At 45.9% G+C, this 21,793-nt stretch overlaps 1 protein-coding gene across 1 annotated transcript in view; it reads left to right on the top strand.

The window, feature by feature from the left end:
- The window catches only part of LOC143351674 (uncharacterized), a 133,288-nt gene extending 118,445 nt beyond the window's left edge, over positions 1–14,843 (top strand). The window contains exons 5-6 of the mRNA XM_076783481.1: positions 12,404–12,641; positions 14,705–14,843. Of these exons, the coding sequence (XP_076639596.1) occupies positions 12,404–12,641; positions 14,705–14,709 (243 nt within the window). The 3' untranslated portion in view covers positions 14,710–14,843. The remainder of the gene's footprint in view (positions 1–12,403; positions 12,642–14,704) is intronic.
- Positions 14,844–21,793: the final 6,950 nt, after the last annotated feature.

The following is a 21,793-nucleotide window of genomic DNA, read 5'->3' as shown; positions in this document are numbered from 1 at the left end:
AATTACAAAATTCCTACGATACTAAAATTCAATTCTTGTAAAAAGAAAAGGAATTGTCAGCAGTGTCGAAGAGCCTTACATTGAAAGGATTTATTCAATTTTATACGAATATTTTTAATTAAATAATTTGATTATGTTTGGTTAAGTTCCATATATGTACTTTAGGCGATAATTGAAGACGTTTATTTTGGATAAGGGAAACGTTTTTCATTTTATTTTTAAAATGTGCTAGTTTTTGTATCGAGAAAGCAGAACATGCTATTCTTCGTCGCTATAAATGAAAACACGCTATTTTCCGCGACCACAATCGAAACGCGTTGCTTTTTTTAGCGAGAAATTCCAAAATGTTGGTCGTTACACAAATGGAACGCGCTAGTATTTTTAACGCACGTCGATATAGACTTGAATGCAATTTTCCAGTAGACGTTTGTTAGACAACAGACCATTTCAAAGAATAGACGAACACGTAATTAAACTGTCGAATTTGGATTACCAAAATTGTGTATGCATCGAAGTGTGTTTGCACGTTAGCTTCTATTTTGCTTTGTACGACTGAAATTTGGTATCGGAAAATTTGGTACAACGACTTCTTGTCTAAAGCATCGACGCTCATTACAATGAAAAAAAAAGAAATATATTTAAAGTTTCAAATTGCTAGTATTTCTAAAACCGAGATCGAATTTTAATGCAACGAGCAAAAACTGGGCCTTTCATCCCTCCTCTCTTGTGATTTAAAAATGTTTGATTATAAGTTTCGACGCTATTAAAGGCAAGAAAATTCGATACGTTCGAAGCTATTTGTGCAAGAATGTTGCCAACTTTTTTCACCGGCGATTTTTTGTTACCTTTGGTGAAATCACTTTGACAATCCTGATCTAAAAACCGAGGCGATCAGAGAGGGCGGAACAAAGATGGCTATACGATTAAGCAGCTATTCGTCGAGCATGACGCATCGCCTTTCTTACTCGCCGCTCGTTCAACCGGGTTCCATGACGTCGTTCGGCGTTTTTGTTGCCGCGAAGTTATTATGCAACAGTGGTCTCAGGATTGAGCAGATCCTCCTGTCCCCGATAAGCTTTCGAAGAAGAGCAAACCGGTCGCTCCAGCGATAAGGAGATTCTTGACGTTCGTGCAACTTTGTAATTTCTGATTGGATCCGACGTTTGCTGCCAAACTTCCGTGCATTTATAACGGTTATTCGTTCTTTACGATATGTAAACGTCATTTTTCATAGTACAAAGGTGCTAAATCTTAAAAGCACGTATCCGATATTCTCCTTTTATTTTTATTATAACAGAGACCCTAATGTTTCTGCGTGGACTGCAAAAAATCATTTTTATAACGTGCAAGGAGGATTTCTTTTTTAAATAAAAAAAAAAGAGAAACAAAAAAGGAATGGTTTAAATATGAACTCCATTCAGTTCGATTGGTTGTATTGATTTCGACCCTTGGGCTCCCCGTGCGTTCCTCCTCGATGGAACGGCTCGTTTCTCGGATCGTTCCGGAAAGGTGATGGACAGAGAGAGGCGCGGAAAAGAAGGAGAGAGAAGCTCCTCGCTTATAATGTCTTCGTTAGCCACGGTAAAAAGGACGAGCGGCGTACGTCTAAATGGCCCGTAACGATCTTAAAAACTGTTAAAACGAATCGAGTGCCGAAAATCCAGCCACTCGAGCGTCCAGTGATCCCACGCCGATCTTACGAGCATCGTTTCGCTGAAAAACTTTGGGAACGCGCACGGTACACTGCGGCAAACTTCATTAAACTTCCCGCGTTCGGTATCTTCGAGCCGTTTCGTTCCGCACGAAATTATGAAAGCTGGCTGTTCGTTTACACCAGGAATGGGGTACCCGTGGCCCTTTCGGGCATTTAGCGCGCCCTTTTCGCATATTTCCTCAATTATACGTCTTGTTCGTTTGCGTTACTCGGACGGTTAAGGATACATAATATTCTCTGACCGCCAGAAATTAATCGAAACAACCGTACTTATTATGGATTCTTTTACTTTCGTTTACTGACAACAAGTAAAAGTGAATAATCCATGCAATTCTATTATAAATCAACGTCAGGCGTTACGCGAGACACAATATGCGTTCGTTTGTTTGTTTTTGCAATTGTCTTCGTAATTGGCTACGTAAATCAGAATAATTAAGTATCCAGTCGATTCGAATAGCACACGAATTTTGTTCGAAATAATTTAGAGAAGTTCCGGGCCTATTTTGAAAACAGTGCGTTATAGGAGGGTTAGTTGTGGCTGAGAGCAGCTACGGAGCGAATCGAGCGCAGGGCCCGAGAAATTGGAAGGAGTCTCGAACAGAACCGAACTCGTTCGGGACCCGTTTGGGCCGTGGGGGCGTCTCTTTCTCGGTTGGACGAGACCACCGTGATCGCGACAGGTGCGACCAGCCACCGTGCTCGATGCAGAGGCCAACACCATTACACCGCGGGCCCTCTTTCTCTCCCGTTCACCTTTTTACTTTCTCGTCCTACCTCTCTCGTCGGACCCGAGACCTCGCCACCGCGATTTTAACTCTACTCCGCGTATCGCGAAATTATCCCAAATGCTAATTGCGCGTTTGTAACGCGACTTGCGGCTCAAGGGAACCACGGATTCTTCCGAGAATCCTTCGCACGAAACTAGACGAGCGTTCTCCAAAATGGCGGCCGAAAGAGCAAAGTTTCTATTTGGTCGATCATTGGGCTTGGATGGTTGCAAGAATACGCGATACAAGATTTTTGCAATAATCGAGGTAATATTGTACCATTGACTAAATGGCTAGTAAACAGCGATTTAATTTTTGGTCAATATTTGCCTTTGGAGTCTCGTGAATAGAAATATACTAACTTAAAGAATTCAAACAATACACGAGGCACAGTATCTGGGGAGCGATTTTGCGTCACTCTGATTAAAAATCGATCTCTCTTAAAAGAATCGAACGGCTTAGCTTATTGACGCCGGCGTCATCGTGCCTTTGCAGGCTGGGTGCTTCGACAGCCTGTTTCTACGGCCATTGTATCCTCGGTTTTTATTGGCGCGTGCTTTATTGCCCATTCAGGACTTTCGTTATCCCCCTGCCCCTGTTCGATGTAAGCGACCGCGTCGTCGACGTCCATGGATTTTACGATGACAATTAGAGGCTTTGTTCCTAATTATTTGCTGATAGTTTTCGACGTCGGCCTTTCTAACGTTTCACCGTACTTAACAATCGAGCAGCTTTCCGAAGAAAAGGCCCATAAGACAAAATAACGAATCGAGTAAACTTACGTTGTCGTTTCTATAAATTTATTACTCGCAATGTCATTTTGAAAACAAACACAATCACTGGTCCACTGCATAGTAAACGTCATCTTTCACGGAAACGTGTTGTTAATCCAATTATGCTTCTCAATACAGGTACACATTTTACTTTCCTTACGTGAGATGATGTCTAAATATCAAAGTATCATAATAGTACACGAGTATTGAAATTATTTTTATGTCTTCGGTAAAGTTTGACGAGTAGTCCCCTTTTCGAGCTATCCTAGGTCGAACATAGGACTCGCGACGTTCGATGAAGATGGGAAGGAAAGCCTGCATCGATCGTAAGGTCGATCGCGACGTGTGGGACACGCGGAAGGAGAAGCAGAACGAGGCTGGTTGTCGGGGGCTCGCGACGGCTGCCCTCGGGGGGTAATGCTTTTCGTCTCACCATCGAGCATGGGTGGGCCGTGGTCGAGGTCTGGGTTCGGTACGTAACGAAGACGTAGGTAGCCCTTAATATCCCGATATGCCGTTCGGAGAGTCGGGCGCACGCAACGTGCCCGGGATCCCTCGAATTTCTCGCCTCGGGGGCCCCAACCACGGGATGCCCCACAAGTTTGTCCCGTGAGGAACCCTGGAGCTGCTGCAGCGAACGCGAGGACCAACGTAACAGAAAAAGACACCGTTCCCCTTCGGAGAAGATTGGCTAGTTAAAATAAAACAGCGCAAATTACATAAAATTACGTTGAATTATCGTTTCAACCCTTTGTTGGACGGTGCTTGGCATACACCAAGCAACGTGCTTCTAATATTTAGGGAAATTCTTCGGAAAGTCGCGTAGATTAACGCAAATTTCCTTCTAGGGTAACGTCCTTGTTGCGTCAAAATCGTGAATTATTCGGTAGATTATAAAGTTGGAAGTTCTGACGTTGCTAAACTGGACGATGACTCGTAACCACGATCAAGCTTTACACGGTTCTGATTTTGCCACGAAGTTAGAAGCAATAATAGGGATTTAGCAGTTGTTTAGGAGTTAAGTGTTCGCGAGAAGATGGCTACCAGGACGGTACAGGGACCAAGGGAGTACTTTGGTCTCTCCATTCGAACCCCCTTTCGATACTCTCATAGTCTCCACCTATCGGTTCTTGCACGTTGATCAATGACAACGTTGCCTGATATAGGAAACGAAATTAGACTTTGAAACAAAGTGAGTACTAATTGTTTCAAATTTAAAAAAATTGGATTGAGAAGCCAAAAGGTCCAAAAAAATTATCAAATATCCAGGCATACACAGATAGGTAGTGTGCGCATAATTACCAATAGTACACAATGAACCAATCAAGAAAGAAACCGCGTTGATCAACTTGACCCCAGGTCGATACGCATCGAGGAATAGAAGACCTGGATGGAAGGAAGTGATTCGAAAAGGCGAAGCGATCGAAGTGGCATGAAAAGGGGTAGCAGGGGTGCAGGGTTATCGTCGAAAATAAAGGAGGAAGCGCAAGGGGCAGAAGGAAGAGGGACAGAGTCGGGGCCAAGGATTGAAGAGGAGAGTTCGTGCGAGAATCGAACGATGATGCGGTCGGCAGCTGAACTGCATCGCGTGTTGCTGGCCCGCTGCAGTCGGGACGAGCACGCGCCATATGCTGCATTGTTGCGCTATCGTCTTTCTCCTCCTTTCTTTCGGCTCTTCTCTCGTACCGTGCGAGTCGCCTCCCTTCGTTGCCCTTTCAAGCACGCGAAATAAATGTTCGCCCGATTGTACGGCGATTTCGTGGGCCGAGCGCCACCGATCGACGAAGCAATTGAACGTGCCAGCGGGATACCTTGGTTCCTGGATACCTTCGCGATAAACGAACCTCTATCGAGGTTTGTCGAACGATCTTACAGGGCCCATCGATGTAACCATTTATCGCGCGATGAGTCGTGCGCTTACCAGCAATTGTAATACTTTCCTCGTGGATTTATTTGAAACTCAGCCTTCGGAAAATTATCGTTAGTCGCAAGTAATTTCTAAATCTTATTAAATATCCCTGCCTATGGCATACTTGACAATTCGCCATAATTGCTTCCGCAAAGTAACTGCATTCTAATTACTTTATAATTACATTATAATTGCGCAATAATTATATAGCAGTTCCTGAGTTTAATGGTACACGATTACGATTACGCGATAATCATCGTATAATTGCAAAGTAATTACAATACAATTACTTCGTAAAAGTAATCGTGATAAACGTAATCGGATTACGTTTCGCCCCGACGCTGATCCTCCACGAGTCCCGCGGATGCACGAGACCGTTCTAACTAAAAAACCGTATCCACTCGGTGCACGAAATGGTACCCGTTCAGAAACAAAGAAATCGATTTGCATTTAATCCTCGATAGGCGTCCGGATCAATATCAGAGGGTCCGATGGCTCAATATTTGCTCGCAGAACGCCTTGAATAGGTACACGACATGATTCAATATCCGCGGCGCACATGATCAAACACACGAGATCGGCATCAGCGCCGTCGCTCCGCAAAGCGGTCGGTTGCAACGTCCATCTCGACGAAGATCAAACGCCTAATGGCGCGGGCCGAGATCTCGTTCGAATCGATCTTGCCGGGCGTGTCCCGGGCCGACGAGAATCGGTGCTTAAAGCTTACCACACATTCGGACTTATTGTTGCAACGCATAGAATTTCTCGTGAATTGAATCCAGCCAACATTACGCTAGCATTTCCTGACGGATTTCACGACACATACATACTTTTGCTCTCCACTAATTTAACGTACTCTCTTCATCGAACAGTCACTATGGTTCAACCAAATTTGATTATGGGCAGGGTGTTATTATTCCTTTTAGATCATTTTGCATTACCGAAAGTTCCACAATGAGAGATCCACTTATCTTTCGTAAGAGTTACCTCACGCTTATTCAGTCTATAAAATTGATCAAATTGGTGAAGTTGAGAAGCAGAGAAAGAATAATTTGGAAAAATGGCGAACGGTGACGGTTTCAAGTGTGCATCAGGCTTAAGGCGCGCACATGCTCGGCGCGTCGCCGCGGTATCGCGCGTCGCATACCGGAGCGACTGGTGTCGAGCATATGCGTGCGTCACAGGGAACGCTAACGGTAATTATCACCCTAACCGAAATGCTCGAGAACGTCCCCGGCGGGAGTTGGGGTCGCGCGGGAATTGCAACGGCGGTCGCGTGCACGGGCGCGCGCAGTACGTAAACACAGCGACGCTGCACGGATTGGACGTGTGAAACGGGACGGCGGGCGTCGCGTGACGATTGTCCGGAAATCTTTAAATAACCCATAACCTTCCACCGGGGCCACGGAGAAAACGTGTCTGTCCGTGATAACGATATCGCTCGTTCGGCCCTGCACGAAAATGGATTCCGAGCGCGTGCCTCGTTTCGCCGAAATCTCAATCTCCTCGGAGCTCACTTTCCACGCGCTTTCCTTGCCGGACTCTTATAAGATCGATCCGCCCGCACGAAACGGGCTACTTCTTTGACTAAGATCGTAGATTACGCCCGATACTCGACGCGTTCTAGTCTTTAGTTTAACGTTGGATTTACGTTCTTTAAACATTAGAACACAGAAGGGGATGGAAAATCAATTTAGTTTACGTTGAATTTTTAACGCGGAAGGACGTTTTTCGCAACAGTCATACATTACGTGAAAGAAACAAGGGGGAAAAGGTGTTAACGTTTGATGTTATGTTTACAAGTATCGTATTGTCTATTAAAAATTGTGACGTAATACGATTAGTCGTGACTTGGCGCGATATGAAATCCTGATGAACGACGAAACGTCCCTCTTGAAAAATTCTGATCGTCGAGTCCGAGCATTCTCTCTGGCTCTCCAATTTACACTTGCTGCGCTTGTCGAACGTCCCGGGATTTACGTGTCGCAGGATCGTTTATCCGGCCGTGGAATGTCAACTGCCGCCGCGCCGGCCAGGAACGAGAAAAGGAAGAATTGGTAACGCCCCGAGTCCTGGAATCCCGCGGACGATCCTCGACGAAACGCGACAGAAAACTTCCTATCGAGCGTACCAGGAGAAACCACCACGAGAACCGATAGCCATTACCCAGCCTCCCTCTATTGTTGCGTATAACGTCTCTCTGTTCCTTGGTACTGCCTCTGCAGTTCCATGGGTCTCTCCTCTTTTTAGATTCTCTCTGTATTTCGTATTTATCCATCTGTGTCTGCCGTTTGCATACTCAGGGTCCATCGTGACGCGTGAATAATTCCGTATAAGCGTGTACTCTATTCAACGTTCTAGATTTGTGTAACAACGTCATAGAGATTTAGTCGGACTGCAATCGACCAAAATAAATAGATCGAAAGTTAGAAAATGAGCAAAGTGAAATATTTTTGTCATAAATCAAAGTCAGTTGACTAAGGATCGAATCGTTTGCGAGGGAGAATTTCCTCGACGACCTTGAGCGGCCAATTGATTTGGTGGGGACGGTAAGCAGCATGGCTGAGAGTCGCGGCGGGCTTAGGACGGGAGTTTAATAGAACGAACGGTTTCTCCAGGTGTTTTTGCCCCGGTCTCATTTAGCCAGCGCGTTCAGGGCGGCGGCGTCGAGCCGTCGGAACGAAGCGGAGACAATCATCCGCGGCGCGAGTAATTTCACCCCGGCGCGGCGTCTTCGTCGACGGAACCTCTCGAATCCCGCGAATCGCGGCGCATTTTCGGAAACGTGGCTCGGAGGAAACGACGACGACGACGACGAAGAAGAAGGTCGGATGAAATAGCATCGCGGGGAGGAGTGCCGCGTGAAATTGCAAATGCAACGTAATCGTTCGCCACCCACCACGTGACAAATCACCGCCGCGTCGCGAAAGAACGGGCCGAAACCGAACGAGCTCGAGGCAAGAACCGAAGCAAAGACGCGCCCGGTCCGGTCCGGTCTAAAGTCCCTAGATATACAGGGTGTTAGAGAAAACGTGGGACCATTTTTCAGGATCAGTTCCTCGTGCCAATACGAATCGAAATGTCCTCCGCCGCTTTGCGATCGGAGACTCGGTTACAGCGAGACGATGCGGAAGAAAACGTCCATTTTTTGCTTTATATAAATTAATTTCCGAGTGAACCAGTAACTCGCAAAAATATATTTTATAGCAAAAAATATCGTTTTGTACAAAACATCAAAGTCACCATTTTCTGTAGCAAAAGTAGCACGTAACTTAAACATGAATCTACGAAGGTTAAATAAATACCGATTATTAATATTCGTCGAATCCTTAAATGTATCTCGTTACCCGGCAACGAAAATTGAAAAATCCTCGTTCCGATGCGCCCAGGCTACAGGTTCCATGGCGCGTAGAAAAAAATGGTTCGCTTTTTGCCGCGCAAAGTGGAAAGAAATCGCTCGTTCGAGGGGTTAAAGAGCAATCGATCGACGAGATTGCTCTCTTTTGATCGTAATTATCGCGCGCGATTATTTCTCCAGCTTTCGACGCGCGGCGACCGCGTTAATGGATTTTCCAGCGCGTTCGGTAGCAGCCCTGTCCATCGTCCGTGTAAGTAATTATTCTCTCCTGTCCGTCGTCCCTCTTTTTCGCGTCGAGCACTATTATCAGGCGGCGGGTCGGCTTATCCGGCCACGCGAAAGATTTGACTCGATAGGCAGCGACGTTATCGGGCGGGATCGAACTTCTTTGACAACTGGTCAACATCGGGACAGGGAAGAACAAACGATGGAAAAGCGGCCGGTAGTCGTTATCGTTAATGACCCGACGCGACATCGGTTCGCGGCACGCCAGCCTGCCAGTTCGAAAACAGTGGTTATTCGAGAGACCGAACGCGATTGCCGTTGGAAATCGATTTCGCGACCAGCCTCGCGTCGAGAGATCCTCTTTTCGCGTGTAACAACAGTAACGTACGATAACGCGTGCCGATCGTTGGACGATTGCAAGAGGTCGTGGAACAAAATGCCGCCACTGCCATTGAAAAAACACGCGTTTATTTGCCTGCCTCGGATGCTAATGGAATTAGCCGCGTACGTAAAACTAATATTCCAGGAATTTGTTGCGACGATGTTAGGGTAATGGTTAAATTGTACATCCTCCTCGCTAGCAGGGATAGAATAAAGACGAGTGTAGAATTATGGAAAGTCATGGGAGGTAGAAAAGGCCGTGGCGTGTATATTAATTACGTGACACTGCAGAATTAATCCCTTCCGTGTTTACGATAAATAAATAAAATAGGTCCGTTTCTTCGGACGACGTGTCGCTAAACGACGATCGTCGATTCTTCTTCGATCGCTTCGTGCGCGTACGTGTGTTTTTCTAATGTAGTGGTACGAAATCGATCGGTTCCATTGGAAAAGAAGTGGTCCAGCGAGCAAGATTACCATTTGTCCGACTGCTAGAGACCGTTGATGTTCCTATTAACGCGGATGTGTATGATTGTCGGCCATTAGAGGGTGAAAGAGCGCGAATTCGCAGGCTGATTGGCCGGTAATGATAGACTCGCGTTCGCCGCGCTATAAATTCGATGGCGCGGTCACGGGCTGGTCGCTTGATACATATACATACATATTCGGAACACGAAATGGCCGAGCAACGCCAAAGATTCGCGCGCCATTGTCGATATTGATATCTCGCAGTATCGATATGAAATTGCTACGCGTAGAAATATCAACTCCCCTATTAATGCAAATGCGTATCGTATTTGTCTTTCTGGCTTTTCCGCCTCAAATATTTACCCCGTTATCCGCGTCGAAGGAATACAAACGAGTGGTGGTGACGATTCAGTTACTTCGATCCGGTACTAAAATTCGATCTTACAACGAGAAGTCACTGTACAGACAAACGACGCTGGGGTTTGTTTCACGAAGATACTCGGCTCTCGATACGTTAACGTTTTCGTTCGGTTCGAGTCACCGTGGCACATATTTCCTCCGGGCAGATAAAGAGGGCCTTCCACGGGCCGTAGAACAACGCCGAGAGGGCACGATAAATCCCCTTAAATGGCATACGTTTATCAGTATATACGACACTTTTTCCCCTCCTTTCCGGCTGTCATTCCACCAAGTTACGACGTCCAGGTTTTATTCGGAGAAAGAGAAATCGTCGTTCGCCCCCGCCCTTACTCTGCGTAGCCTGTGTTCCCAATAAGTCTTTTCTCGGTAAATTCCTTCGACTAGTCACTGACCTATCTTCGCAGGTTTTCGTGGCAGCCGCGATAAGACTGCCACGGCCGCTTATCGCTGCCGCAATATCGATTATCTGCTCCCCGCGCGAGATTTATGTCGGAAGAAACCGAAATCGAAGTCGAATATTAGGGTAAGGTTGACTAAATTGGACCGCGTTGATAAATAGTTGTAATTAGTATAACACGTTCCGGGTTACGGGTGTAATATTTCTGGAAAAATATGGCCACTTAACCCTTCTACTTATATACGCGAAGAAAATATTTCAAGGCCTAAAACGTATCAAATTTATTTTCGACAGTTCTAAAAATAAGAGTTTTAAATGCCCGTCCTTAAATAAAATTTTATCGTAAGGAACACCTTCGGGCACGTAATTGACGCTTAACGTTTCCCACCTTGGAACAGGCCTTTGAAGAAATTAAACTAGAAACACTTTTGCAAACAGAATATAATATTCATATTTCAATTAAGAGCCACTATACCATGAATAATGTCCGCGCTATCGTTAATTGTATGCCTGAAACCGTTTACCACGATGGAGTTCTGAAAATACACCTGGGTCTCTTTGTACACAATGGATGCGTTTCGTAGGAAACAAACCTGCGAGAAAGGACCGCGGAAAGAAAAGCGTACGCGTTTTAGGAGAATTAAAAAACGAACACAGCTGCGGTGCAAAAATAAATAAAAATGAAGAACTACCACATGCGTAAAAGGGGAGCCCAGGTGGATATAGAAATTGTTCGCGCCGCGCAAAATGTATCAATAAACAGACGCGCGGAATGTTCTTTCCTAAAGCACTGATCGCTCGAACACTTTTTACGCTCGGCTGTATTTTTCTCCTGTCGTCGGCGTTTCCAGTCTCATTAACGCGGTGACGTTTGAAGAATCGATGAAAACGTTATTAATTTCCGCGAAAGTTAAGGGCTTCCGGTGACACGACGTCGGCCAGAAGGAAGAGAACCGACGCCCGTGAGTCACGAGTCCGCTGGAACGATTTTTATCGTGCCGCGTGACGGCACGCGTTAATTACGATGACGAGCGATAAGAAACAGGCGACGTTTCTCGGTTGTCGTTCCCCGGGGCCTTTAAAAAAAGCAACGCCGGTGGCCTGCCCGCGCGAAGAGCCGAGCGGGGAGGGAAATAGGCCAGGCGCCTAGATAAGATTCGATTTCGCGACCTTATCTTATCGTTCGTCGAGCATTGTGACGTTCCGGCGGTACCTGCTTATGGAGAACGCTCGGACTCGTTATTGAACGACGTCAAATATTTCCGCATTGGATCGATACCGGCGATGCTTGAATGCAAATTTTATTGGCTCGCGCCAAAACCGGACGAATTTCGTTCGAAACGAAAAATAAGAAGCCGTAAATAAACGTTTCGATTTTTTCATTTCCCGTCAGGTTGTTCGCAAACGACCGAAATAACTTTGTTACTCGAAACGCGAACGCGCACGCGCGTTAATTAAACTTTGATGCAACAGGAATTTCGAACGCTAAATTATTTCAAGGCATTATACGGCCATCGGTACTAAAATTGATTGGCTGTTTCTCATTTCGAGCACCGATGGAAAAATACCGAATCATTCGAACGGTTATCTGTCAGTCAGGGTTGATAACAATAAAGTGCAATTGGAATCGATTACGTCGTCGATTACTTTTGCTCCGATAAAAATACATTTTGCTTTTATTCGAGCGATTTTGCAATTTTCTTATCGACTATACTTTCAAATGCCTGGTATACTGTTCAAAATGATCCAGTTCAAATGCTCGACGATTAATCGTACAATATTTTTACAAAAGTATCAGGGGTGTCGAATCACGATACCAGTTAAGGATTGATCCGAGCAATTTAATAACGCTGGCTGCTAACTAGCCCAGTGTTTAGAGCCACTGGCTTATCCTAATCGGTGCTACCAAGTTCGAAATCGGACTTGAGCTGTTTCGAGAGTAAGAAAGGCTCGCGTTCTTTCTCGAATTCTGACAACGCTGATCTTTACAGACGGAAGATCATCGGTTCCGAGCCCTCTGGAAACACGAGAAGCAGCGCGAGGGTCAGAGTTTTTCGTCGAAAAATCAGAGTTTGGAGAGCGCGTGGGCGTGCGAAGACCAGAGATCGATGGGCCCAGGAAAGGGATCCGACGACAGACGCGTCGAGGGACTCCGCCGCGAGGGTAACGGACGTGCTTTCTGCCCGCGGAAGGGTCGACGAGGACGACGAGCAGCCAGGGCTACGGAGGGTGAGAGATTGAACGCATATTTTGACAGGCAGCGCGGAGACGCGTGCCAGCAACTGCGATCCTCGCGTCGACCCCTAACCTAGGCTGGCCGACCCTTCGAATTACGAGGGTAGCTCTCTGCTGCTTTACGACGATCGGTTTATTTACCGATAGATCCCAGTGCCAGCAACGGGCAATTAGGCGTCGAAAGGGAAGCGATTTTTGACACGCTCGTCGGCCGGGAAACAGTTTACAACCCCTAAAACCATTACCGGAAAGAGCAACATTTTCTACGAGTCTATCGATCGATGAGCCTATTATGGCTCGGTGCTTAGACAGGATTATAAAGAACATAATTATCGAATCGGAAAGGCCACCTTTTGTTCGAATTGTCGCAGGGTAAATGGGTTTTCGTTGAAATGTCGAACCCGGAGCCGGTCTCCGTCGTCGGTCGCGGCAATCTTGATCGACGCGTTTCATCGTCGTTACGGTGCAGCCGAAATAAAGATAACCAGGGTCGCGATAAGCGTTCCGCGTTTCATCGTCGGCCCGGAGGCACACGGGGGTCGTATCCGTTCGGCCATAGAGAAATGAAATTTGTTTGGACGCGCGCGTTTATTATGATACATTTATTCCCAACCCTTGCGCGGAATGGGCCACGGGGCTGAATTACGAACTTACCGAACAAGTTTTATCGCTAATAGTCAGCGGGGCGGTTAACCGAGTCCGCGATATCTGAGATGAAAATCTTGTTAGGAACTCGAACGGTGGTAGGCAGACGTCCGGAGGATATCCGCAGGATAACGACTCGCGCGCGCTCTCGCACGTGTGGGTGGGTACGAGAGAAACAGTCACGAACGGAGACAGAGAAAGGTGCTCCGGAGCCACGAAGGGAAGAGGAGAGAGGGAGAGAGCGAGAGGGATAACAGAGAACGAGGGAAAAGGTGAAAGAGGGAAAGAGAGGGAGCAAAAAGAGTGGGCGGCTACATAAAGACAGGAGCTTGGCGCGTGCCAGGTGCTTCGCTGCACACAATGCATCTCTGTTAGGCACCGAGGGGACTCCGGCCAGCCGGAAGTCGAAATACAAGCGGTGTACACAGGCGGCTCTTATTAAAGAGGAAGAAAAGAGCGAGCGCCTGCAGAATGCGGGATTCGCGTCCGTGGCCAACTGGAAAATGGTCGTGCACGTTAATGCGATCTAACGACCGATGCACCCGGTTGTACGTGCGGCTCGAACCACCCCCGCGGCCACCGTCGACCCCTCCTCGAATATTAATTAGAACGTTCAGAAAGATCGGGGATGATAAGTATTGCGAGCAATACGGCTCGATCGTCACCATCGAACGAATCTAAAGATTATTTAATTGTCGGAGCAAGTCTATTTTTTCATTTTTCGATCGTCCGAGTAATTTATTTGCGCAAAAGCTAGGTTCGTCTACGCAATTATCTAGATAAAGATTAATGGGGGTACGTTCGAATAATGTCCGCCATCGAGCAACGAAAGAGGACACGAACGATAGATGCGTGTACGCGCTGTTCGCCCGGGAGGAAATGAAACCGGTGACGGACGAACATATTGCGGCCGCGGGAAATTCGTCCGGGGCAACGTTGAAGAGCGTTATTAGATTCGCGGGATATTACTTTTCCCCGGTTTAACGCGATGGCGTGCGGTCTGGCCGTATCGCGACGCTTTCGGGGGGGTTGTACAGTTTCACGTGCATTAGCCGGGCGAAGGCATACCCGCGGCGCTTTCAAATTGAAAGGAGAATCCACGCGAATTGGCAAATAACGTGCCATTTAAATATCAACGGGAAACGACCGCGATTCGTCGAAATGGTAAACGAACGAGTCACGGAACGTCGGAAATCGTCGACGAGGCACCGGGGTTTAATCCCGCGCGATGGTTATCCAATTGATCCATTAAACCATATTAATTTTTCTATCAATTATATCGTTTCCGGAATTCCTTAATTATTCCAAATACCAAGTACACATTTTACGCTAGTGTCAAATGACAACTGGTCCTCGAGAATCGTTTCGTCCAACTTAAATGGAAGATAATCACGTGACAATTTCTCGGTTAGCATAATGCACCCTGGCTGATCAGCTGCGAAATTGAGACGCTCGTTCAGAGAGAACCGTTCGTTCAGCATGGTGTCCATAAATCACGAAGCTGTTTATCAGACTCCAGGGCAAAAGGAGACGCACCAGCCCCGAAAGGTGTTCGTGTCGATGTCAGCCAGGGAGAAAGACGTCGGGGGAAAAGGCATCGTCGGTGAGTCGCGTGCCGTCGGACCTTTGAATAGCCTCCAACCCCTCGTGCATGCCCCTCCTCGGCTCGCCCACGCATCGTCGGTGGAAGGCCAATCCATAAATATCCTAATGGGCTTAAACTGTCGCTTTTACCCTCGACCGTGGGGGTTGCTACGCTGAATGAACCACCTATCGCGTCCCTATCCGCCTCTCGATCTACCGTCGTCCCTCCTCGTTCTCTTTCCCATTCCGGGCAAATCTCCCGCGCCCCCGGAAACGACGTGAAAACCCGTATTTACCGGCTCTTTCAGGCGGTACGCGCACCTTGAGATCGCGCTTTCATTCAAATTTTCGGCGTGAAGCCGGAAAACGAGAGACCACGTTCGGCAAACTCTTCGTGGAAAAGCCCGCTCACCGTTTAATGGCACCGACCGTCCCAGCTGCAGACACGACCCACTTTTTCATTTACGCGCAAATTTCAAACGTCCAATATCGTTAATATTCTTTTCATCCAACTATCGTAGTTCTCGAGAAAACATTTGACGCGTACTTTAATTTTTTTATCGAAGGGGTGGAAATCACCTCTAAAGTTATGGGCGCGAATTCTATCATGGACATAGTAGTTTACTCTACTGAAAAATTTCAATCTTCGATAGCGACTGTCACCCTGTTAAAGAAACGTAAATAGTCGCGGGGGTAGTTCTGTTTTTACGTACACGTGACGCAGATTGTTGCGAGAAGCGAGGTATATACGCGACGAAGCGTCCACCTCTGGGAATAATTAACGACTCCGGGTTACATCCTTCGAAACATTCGCCCTATCTTCAGAAATATATTCGCCTTTTTCATTTTTACGTCGTTTCGTCAACGATAGCGGTTACGATACTCTTACGACCAATTTTCCCAACCCCGTATCTCTGTCCCTGACAATTCGCCAAGTTTCCCCGAAAGAGACACGCCGCTGCCCTTTCCATTGTTCCACGCGTAGCTCGTTTACAAAGTCGCGTTTACACGCAGCGTAAACTTTATCCGTACGCTCGTCGCGCCGCACCGGGGCCAATCGACTGGGAGCTCGTTGAATTTTATTAAAAGAAGAAAAAATAGGATGAATAGCAAGGGGAGGCACTACCGCCGCGCCGGTGCGACAATAAACGTAAGACGCTCGCGAACTTGGAGCAATCCCGTGAAATTGTTAGCATGAAAATGTTAATAATTACGGTATCCATGGTGACCGACGATCCACTTTCAAGTCGCGTATCATCCGTTTCGCCGAAACGCTCCTCGCCCCGGTCGTGTCGAAATAATTAGCGCGTTAATCATTATGTCGGATTAAAACCTTCCTCGTCCGGTTCGCTGTTCGAAAATACGTCGCGCCGCGGGCCAGAATTCATTCGCAATGTGACGTAAATAATTGGCCGAGTTTGGCGAGACGCGCGCATGGGAAATAGTTGAACGAGCAATTCCTCAAACATTTTCATAGAGCGCGCGATTGTTTTTATCTTTTATTTAAATTATCACGCTGATTACCGTTTAATGGTAGGGTTAACGTTCCAAAAATTCCAAATAACTATGTGTATTCCATGATTTTTGTACGCTAGTCTTCCTGTGCAGAGATCGCAAGTCAAGGTACAATGATTCGTTGGCAACTTACGATCTGTGCATAGTACATGGAAAAATTCTGCCCTGGATGGAAGGTATTCGTTTCCCTCGACGATCGAGAGGAGCTCGCCACGTTAAAATCTATCGAGCCTTCTATCTCGAAGGGAGTTCGCCAAGCCGAGAGTAATTTAACGTGGCTCCGACGAATGGCCATTGATTTACGAAGCATCAAACTTCGGGGAAAGTTAGCCGCGTATCGGGGCCCACGAGCCCCCTCTCGACCCCTTCCGGTTTGTTCTTAGGCTGCAGTTAGCGGATTCGATTTAACTTCTCCCGTGGGCGAACGACACGATGCTCGACTGCTGGCGAGCTCAATAGAGCTCACCTACCCATACATCCAAACGATCCACCAAGATAGAGAGAGATAGATACGACCAGCCGAGAGCAATTCACCAATATCGAAAGTGTTCGTCGATAATCTGTTGCCCGAGTTGTTCTTTCTAGTTACTAGAAACTTGGTTCTTCGTTCGCCTTTTTTCTCCCTGGACGACTCGATCGGCGATCTCGTTCGTCGATGTCAAAGTCGGGTGAATTTCATTCACGAACAACGAACACAATTTTTTATTCGTTCGTGGACTAATATTTTGTTTGCATTCAACTGGTAAATTCGTTCGAAACGTTAGAATCGATCGAGGTATTCGAGGGACAGGGAAGCAATCGGATTGTAATTTTTATCGACCAAGTAACGGGGATCAAAAGTTGCTTGACGTCCATTTGTTATTTGAAATTTGTTGCTCGTCGGGGCAAAGAACTCGTCGGATACCTTCAGTACCGTAATTTTGTGTCCACCGATGCACTCAATTTCCATTTCTTTTCTCCTCTCTCTTCTTTCATCGTCGATCGCGTCTTTTCGCTTTCCGCGAGTCACCAGAATGCACATAGTGCTAATTGCAAGGTACGAGACAGGATCCGGGACCTCTCCAAAATCACGGTAATTCGCCGTGTCCTCGGTACCTTTATTACTTCCAGAGCCTATTACAGAAATTACAGCCGACAGAGGCACGATTATCGAGGTATATGTATCAAAAAATCTCGAACAGAGGCGGATCCGCGTACATTGTTCAGCGAAGGGGCGAAACATGTGAAACTATATTTTTTAATTTTTCCCTTCTCGATTTCAAACTTGTTTATTTATTAGTATTTTTATCCGATAGTAGCATACTCGTGAGGTTTATGCGATCGAACAGTTAATTTGTTCGTAAAATATTTTATATTATTGCTCTTTGGTCAGTTGTGCCACGATCGTAGAAACTCCTTGTATAATTTTGCGTGACTATGTTTTCTTAAATGGTTAGCCATTGGTACATTCACCTCGGTCGCTTTCGGAGTCTTATCCCCGACGTTAGAGTCGAAACGGTCCGTTTCTCTTTCGCTTATCGCCGGTGTCGATGGTTTCAGGACGGTTATTTGTCGACCTCGACACCAGTTTGTCGAGCGAGCTGCGTGGCTCGTTCTCGATCACCGGGCCGGACGATCGAGAGTTCACGATCTTGATTTCTCACGGTGACCAATTGATTCTCGCTCGACGACGAGGGTTTATATCGCGCGTTCAATCGCTGCCCACCTCCCCTATTGTAAAAACCGATTGTAGTTTACATTCAATGACATTGTTGCGATATTTAAGGGGCACTCCCCTCGATTCTCTTTTTGCATGGCAGATACGTCCCAAATTCACGTCGACAAATTTCCACGTAAGAATTTTCAAACGCAATAGTGGACGTTTCATAAACGATAAATTTTACCACCCTCGAGTCGCAATAAGTCAGAGTAATAGTTAAATACTGGTTTGTCAATTTAAATTTCAGTGTGCACGAACGTTTGCACCTACTCGAAGTTGCGTTCGCACGCGAGGTCGTAAAAACAGAAGGCGTAATGAAAGTCGTTATCGAGACATACATTTTATGGAAAGAAAGATTGTGGAAACAGATAGCTGATATGGGTCGTAGCAATACTTTAAGGGTGACATACAAGGTGCAACAGAAGTAGTGGACAAAATATTGAGCGAACATAATTTTTCGTACTCTGTTGAACCCTAATTACAAACACGATTGTTTACGTGTAAATAAACCCGAAGATGATCGCATTTAGGCGCGGACGTCGCGATCCTCGGGCGAGATAATCGTCGGACGATTCGTGGCGCGACGGAAGGACCAATTGCCTCGAATCTTTCAGAAACGATGCGTTTTCCTGCGCCAATGGTGGCCAGTTTCTCGAATGGGAATATTCGTCGATCGGTCGACCGATCGAATCTCGAGAAAATTCCTCCTATCGTTTACCGATAAACATGTTTAGCCCGGTCCCCTCAGTTTCGCTCGGCGCGTCTCGTCATTCCATCTCGATAAAGATATTACGGATGCATATGCGCGACACCGTGTTATTTTCGTTTCAACTATGAATAGAAGGCTCTGGCGTACTCGTGCACCCGGGAATAAAACCAAGTCCTGTGTGCATCGCGAGTGCTCGCCCCGGTACTTTTAGAGCAAGTCACCGAGAAACGAACGCTAGGCTCTTCCCCGTTCCGATGCTTTTCACGAGCATTTTCAAGGTACGTCGATTCTCTGTATCGGTTCGACGATCGCGCCCTGCACCCTGCTCGGGGGTGTCTCTCCATCCCCTAGAAAATGAATCCGCCGAACTTCCGCGCGTTCCTATACAAATATGCACGAATTTAGCCGACCGTATTTACGCGAAACGTTTTCGTATTCTTAGACAGGGGGAGTCGCGACGCGTGCAATCGTATTTCCTTAGGGAAAAGTAATAGGATTGTTTGCGATCAGGATTCCCAACAGTACTGTTTAACCCGCGAAAGATGGCACGCCAAGTTTTTCCTTGGATACATTGTGTATCGTTTGTTTTTATAGTGAAAACAAATGCTTGAAACTAGTAGCGCCTTTAGCGGAGGAACGACGAATTATGCGCAGAACTTGACGAATACCTAATACAAATTTTAGATTCGTTTTTTAATTAACGTCACAAGATTGCCTTAACTTAAAGTTATCCATGGTATAATTACAATAGACATAATTGTTTATGATATTGAAGGGTCTATGACCAGATTTCTAGTGTGCAAATATTACGTACCATATATTTTTCACAGTCACTCGATCGCTTGCTAGATATTTAATAATTCCTATTAATATTCATCTACTGCGAAATCCCAGTTTACACCTGTTTGTTTTACTGGAAAATCCAACTAGGTCTTTCGATATTAATCACTTAGATCGGAGTATGCCTTCCAGGCACAACTGCTAGTTGACGATCTACTCCAGGTACGCTTCTCGGATACACCAATGCGTGTACAAATGCTACCTGCTGATTATCGTATACTTTGTAAGAAACGAAAGGTATTATTTTCACATTCTGAACTACCGTAGTGAACACGTGCAACCTACGACAGAAACAAGTTCAAGTCGTTGGCTGATTGCCGCGCAGAGAAGTCGGAGCGAAAATGGTTAAATTATCGCTAGTGCAGCAAGTAGATCGTAATAACCCATCACACGCGATCCCCCATGGCCTACCGTAAACTAATGCGAAACATGATATTTTTAATATAGTACAAACAAGCACGTACAACGTAACGTTTTCAGAAAGTAAAAGTTTCATTATTCGAATCTAAAGTCCAAGTTATACTCCTATATATCTTCTTGGTATTAAAATTCATTATAACGAAACAGGGATTTGGATACGATGAAATACACATTAAACTTTTATTCGAACAATAGCCAACTCTGTTCGATCGAACAATTAAAAGTTACTTTTTGTGAAATTATTAATTCTATAAATTGAGGCTTTATTTTCATTTCACGTGCAGAGAGACAGACACTGATTTAACATTTATTCGTTATTTGAAATTTTCATCTAGATATGAATTTTGGCTGTCTCTGGTCCCGGTGCGCGTTTTCCGTCCACTTTTTGCGCGCGGATCGATCGTTCGTCGATCGTTAAACGAATACCGCGCGATCCAACGATCTAAACCCCACCAATCCTGCCGAAACACGTGACTGCATAGCGACATCAAACACATTTTAGAGCTCGTTTCACCGTAGGCCCGGGAACATCCTAGTAATCACCGGATAACCGTGCGACGCTTTGAAAAACCGGAAGAATCGATTCGTGACAAAAACCCTGCAAGAACGTACGGCACTAAAAGCGTGTCGTTCGGGACTATCTAGGGGGAGAGGGGGTTCATTCGAAAATTCTATAGCACGCTACAATGCTATTGTTCGCTGCATTATATTGTATCTTAATATCTCTTGAAATCTTAAGGAATATTGGCAGTAAATGATGAAAAATTGGACAGACTCGATCTATTATCGTTTTAATACTCCGATGTACAGGATCGTCTTTAGAAATATAATAAAAAATACAATGTTGCATTAAATCAACGGTGGTCACCACGGAGTTACGTTCGATAATTGTAAATGTGGTCGGTAAACGTTATTTATCGGTGTGTTCGTCGTTTATTTTGACGAGCAGCCCGCGTAGCTGTAACGGAAACAGAAACGTGGCGGGAAAATTCGTTTCGAAGACGATGCATCGGTACAGTTTATTTCGCGGCAGAACATTTCGAGTGTAATAAAACGCTAGTCGAACGTTCGATTTTGTCGGGGGGGTGTATAATGGAGGACCATCGCGTCACCGATACATTATCCTGACGAACGCGTCGTAAATATTCCGCTGCGGAACGAAACGCCCCGATTAATCAGGAGCATTCGAACGCGCGGCTATTTAACGTTCGTATATGTGGAATGAAGCGACGCGGTTCCGTTTATTATTTATAAACCGCTTGAAATCGAGCGGGGCGAAACTCTTTGACGATGCGGACGAAATTCGCGTCCGCGAATTCGACGGAACGCGATCGTTTATTTACGGCGATCGCGTCTGCGTTCCGAGCGAAAATGGAGATCAACGTTTTTCTGATATCGCGTGTTTTGCTCGAAAGACAACAATGTTGCAGAACTACTTGTTTCGGTACTAATGGGAAAATAATATGGACAGTCTTCGACTGGGGCTGCAATTAGGTTTATAAATCATGCGATCGTGGCTACCACGGACGTATCGTTCGGTATGGTCTGGCTCAGGTTGAAACACATTGTTACGACGTAAATTGGCTTTATTACGGATCTTTCAGTTTGAAATGTATTTATTTTTATTGTACCGAAATAATTAATTGGAATTTATTCCCCACCTCTGGTCCGGTCCAATTTCTCAGACACCAGGGTACCTTGTTTTTATCTTAATTTCTCTAATTTGAATTGCCA

This window comes from Colletes latitarsis, chromosome 2 (genome assembly GCF_051014445.1).
Source record: "Colletes latitarsis isolate SP2378_abdomen chromosome 2, iyColLati1, whole genome shotgun sequence".
NCBI classification, from domain to species: domain Eukaryota; kingdom Metazoa; phylum Arthropoda; class Insecta; order Hymenoptera; family Colletidae; genus Colletes; species Colletes latitarsis.
The sequence above is the reverse complement of the archived record's forward strand: the minus strand, read 5'-3'. Positions and strand labels throughout refer to the sequence as shown.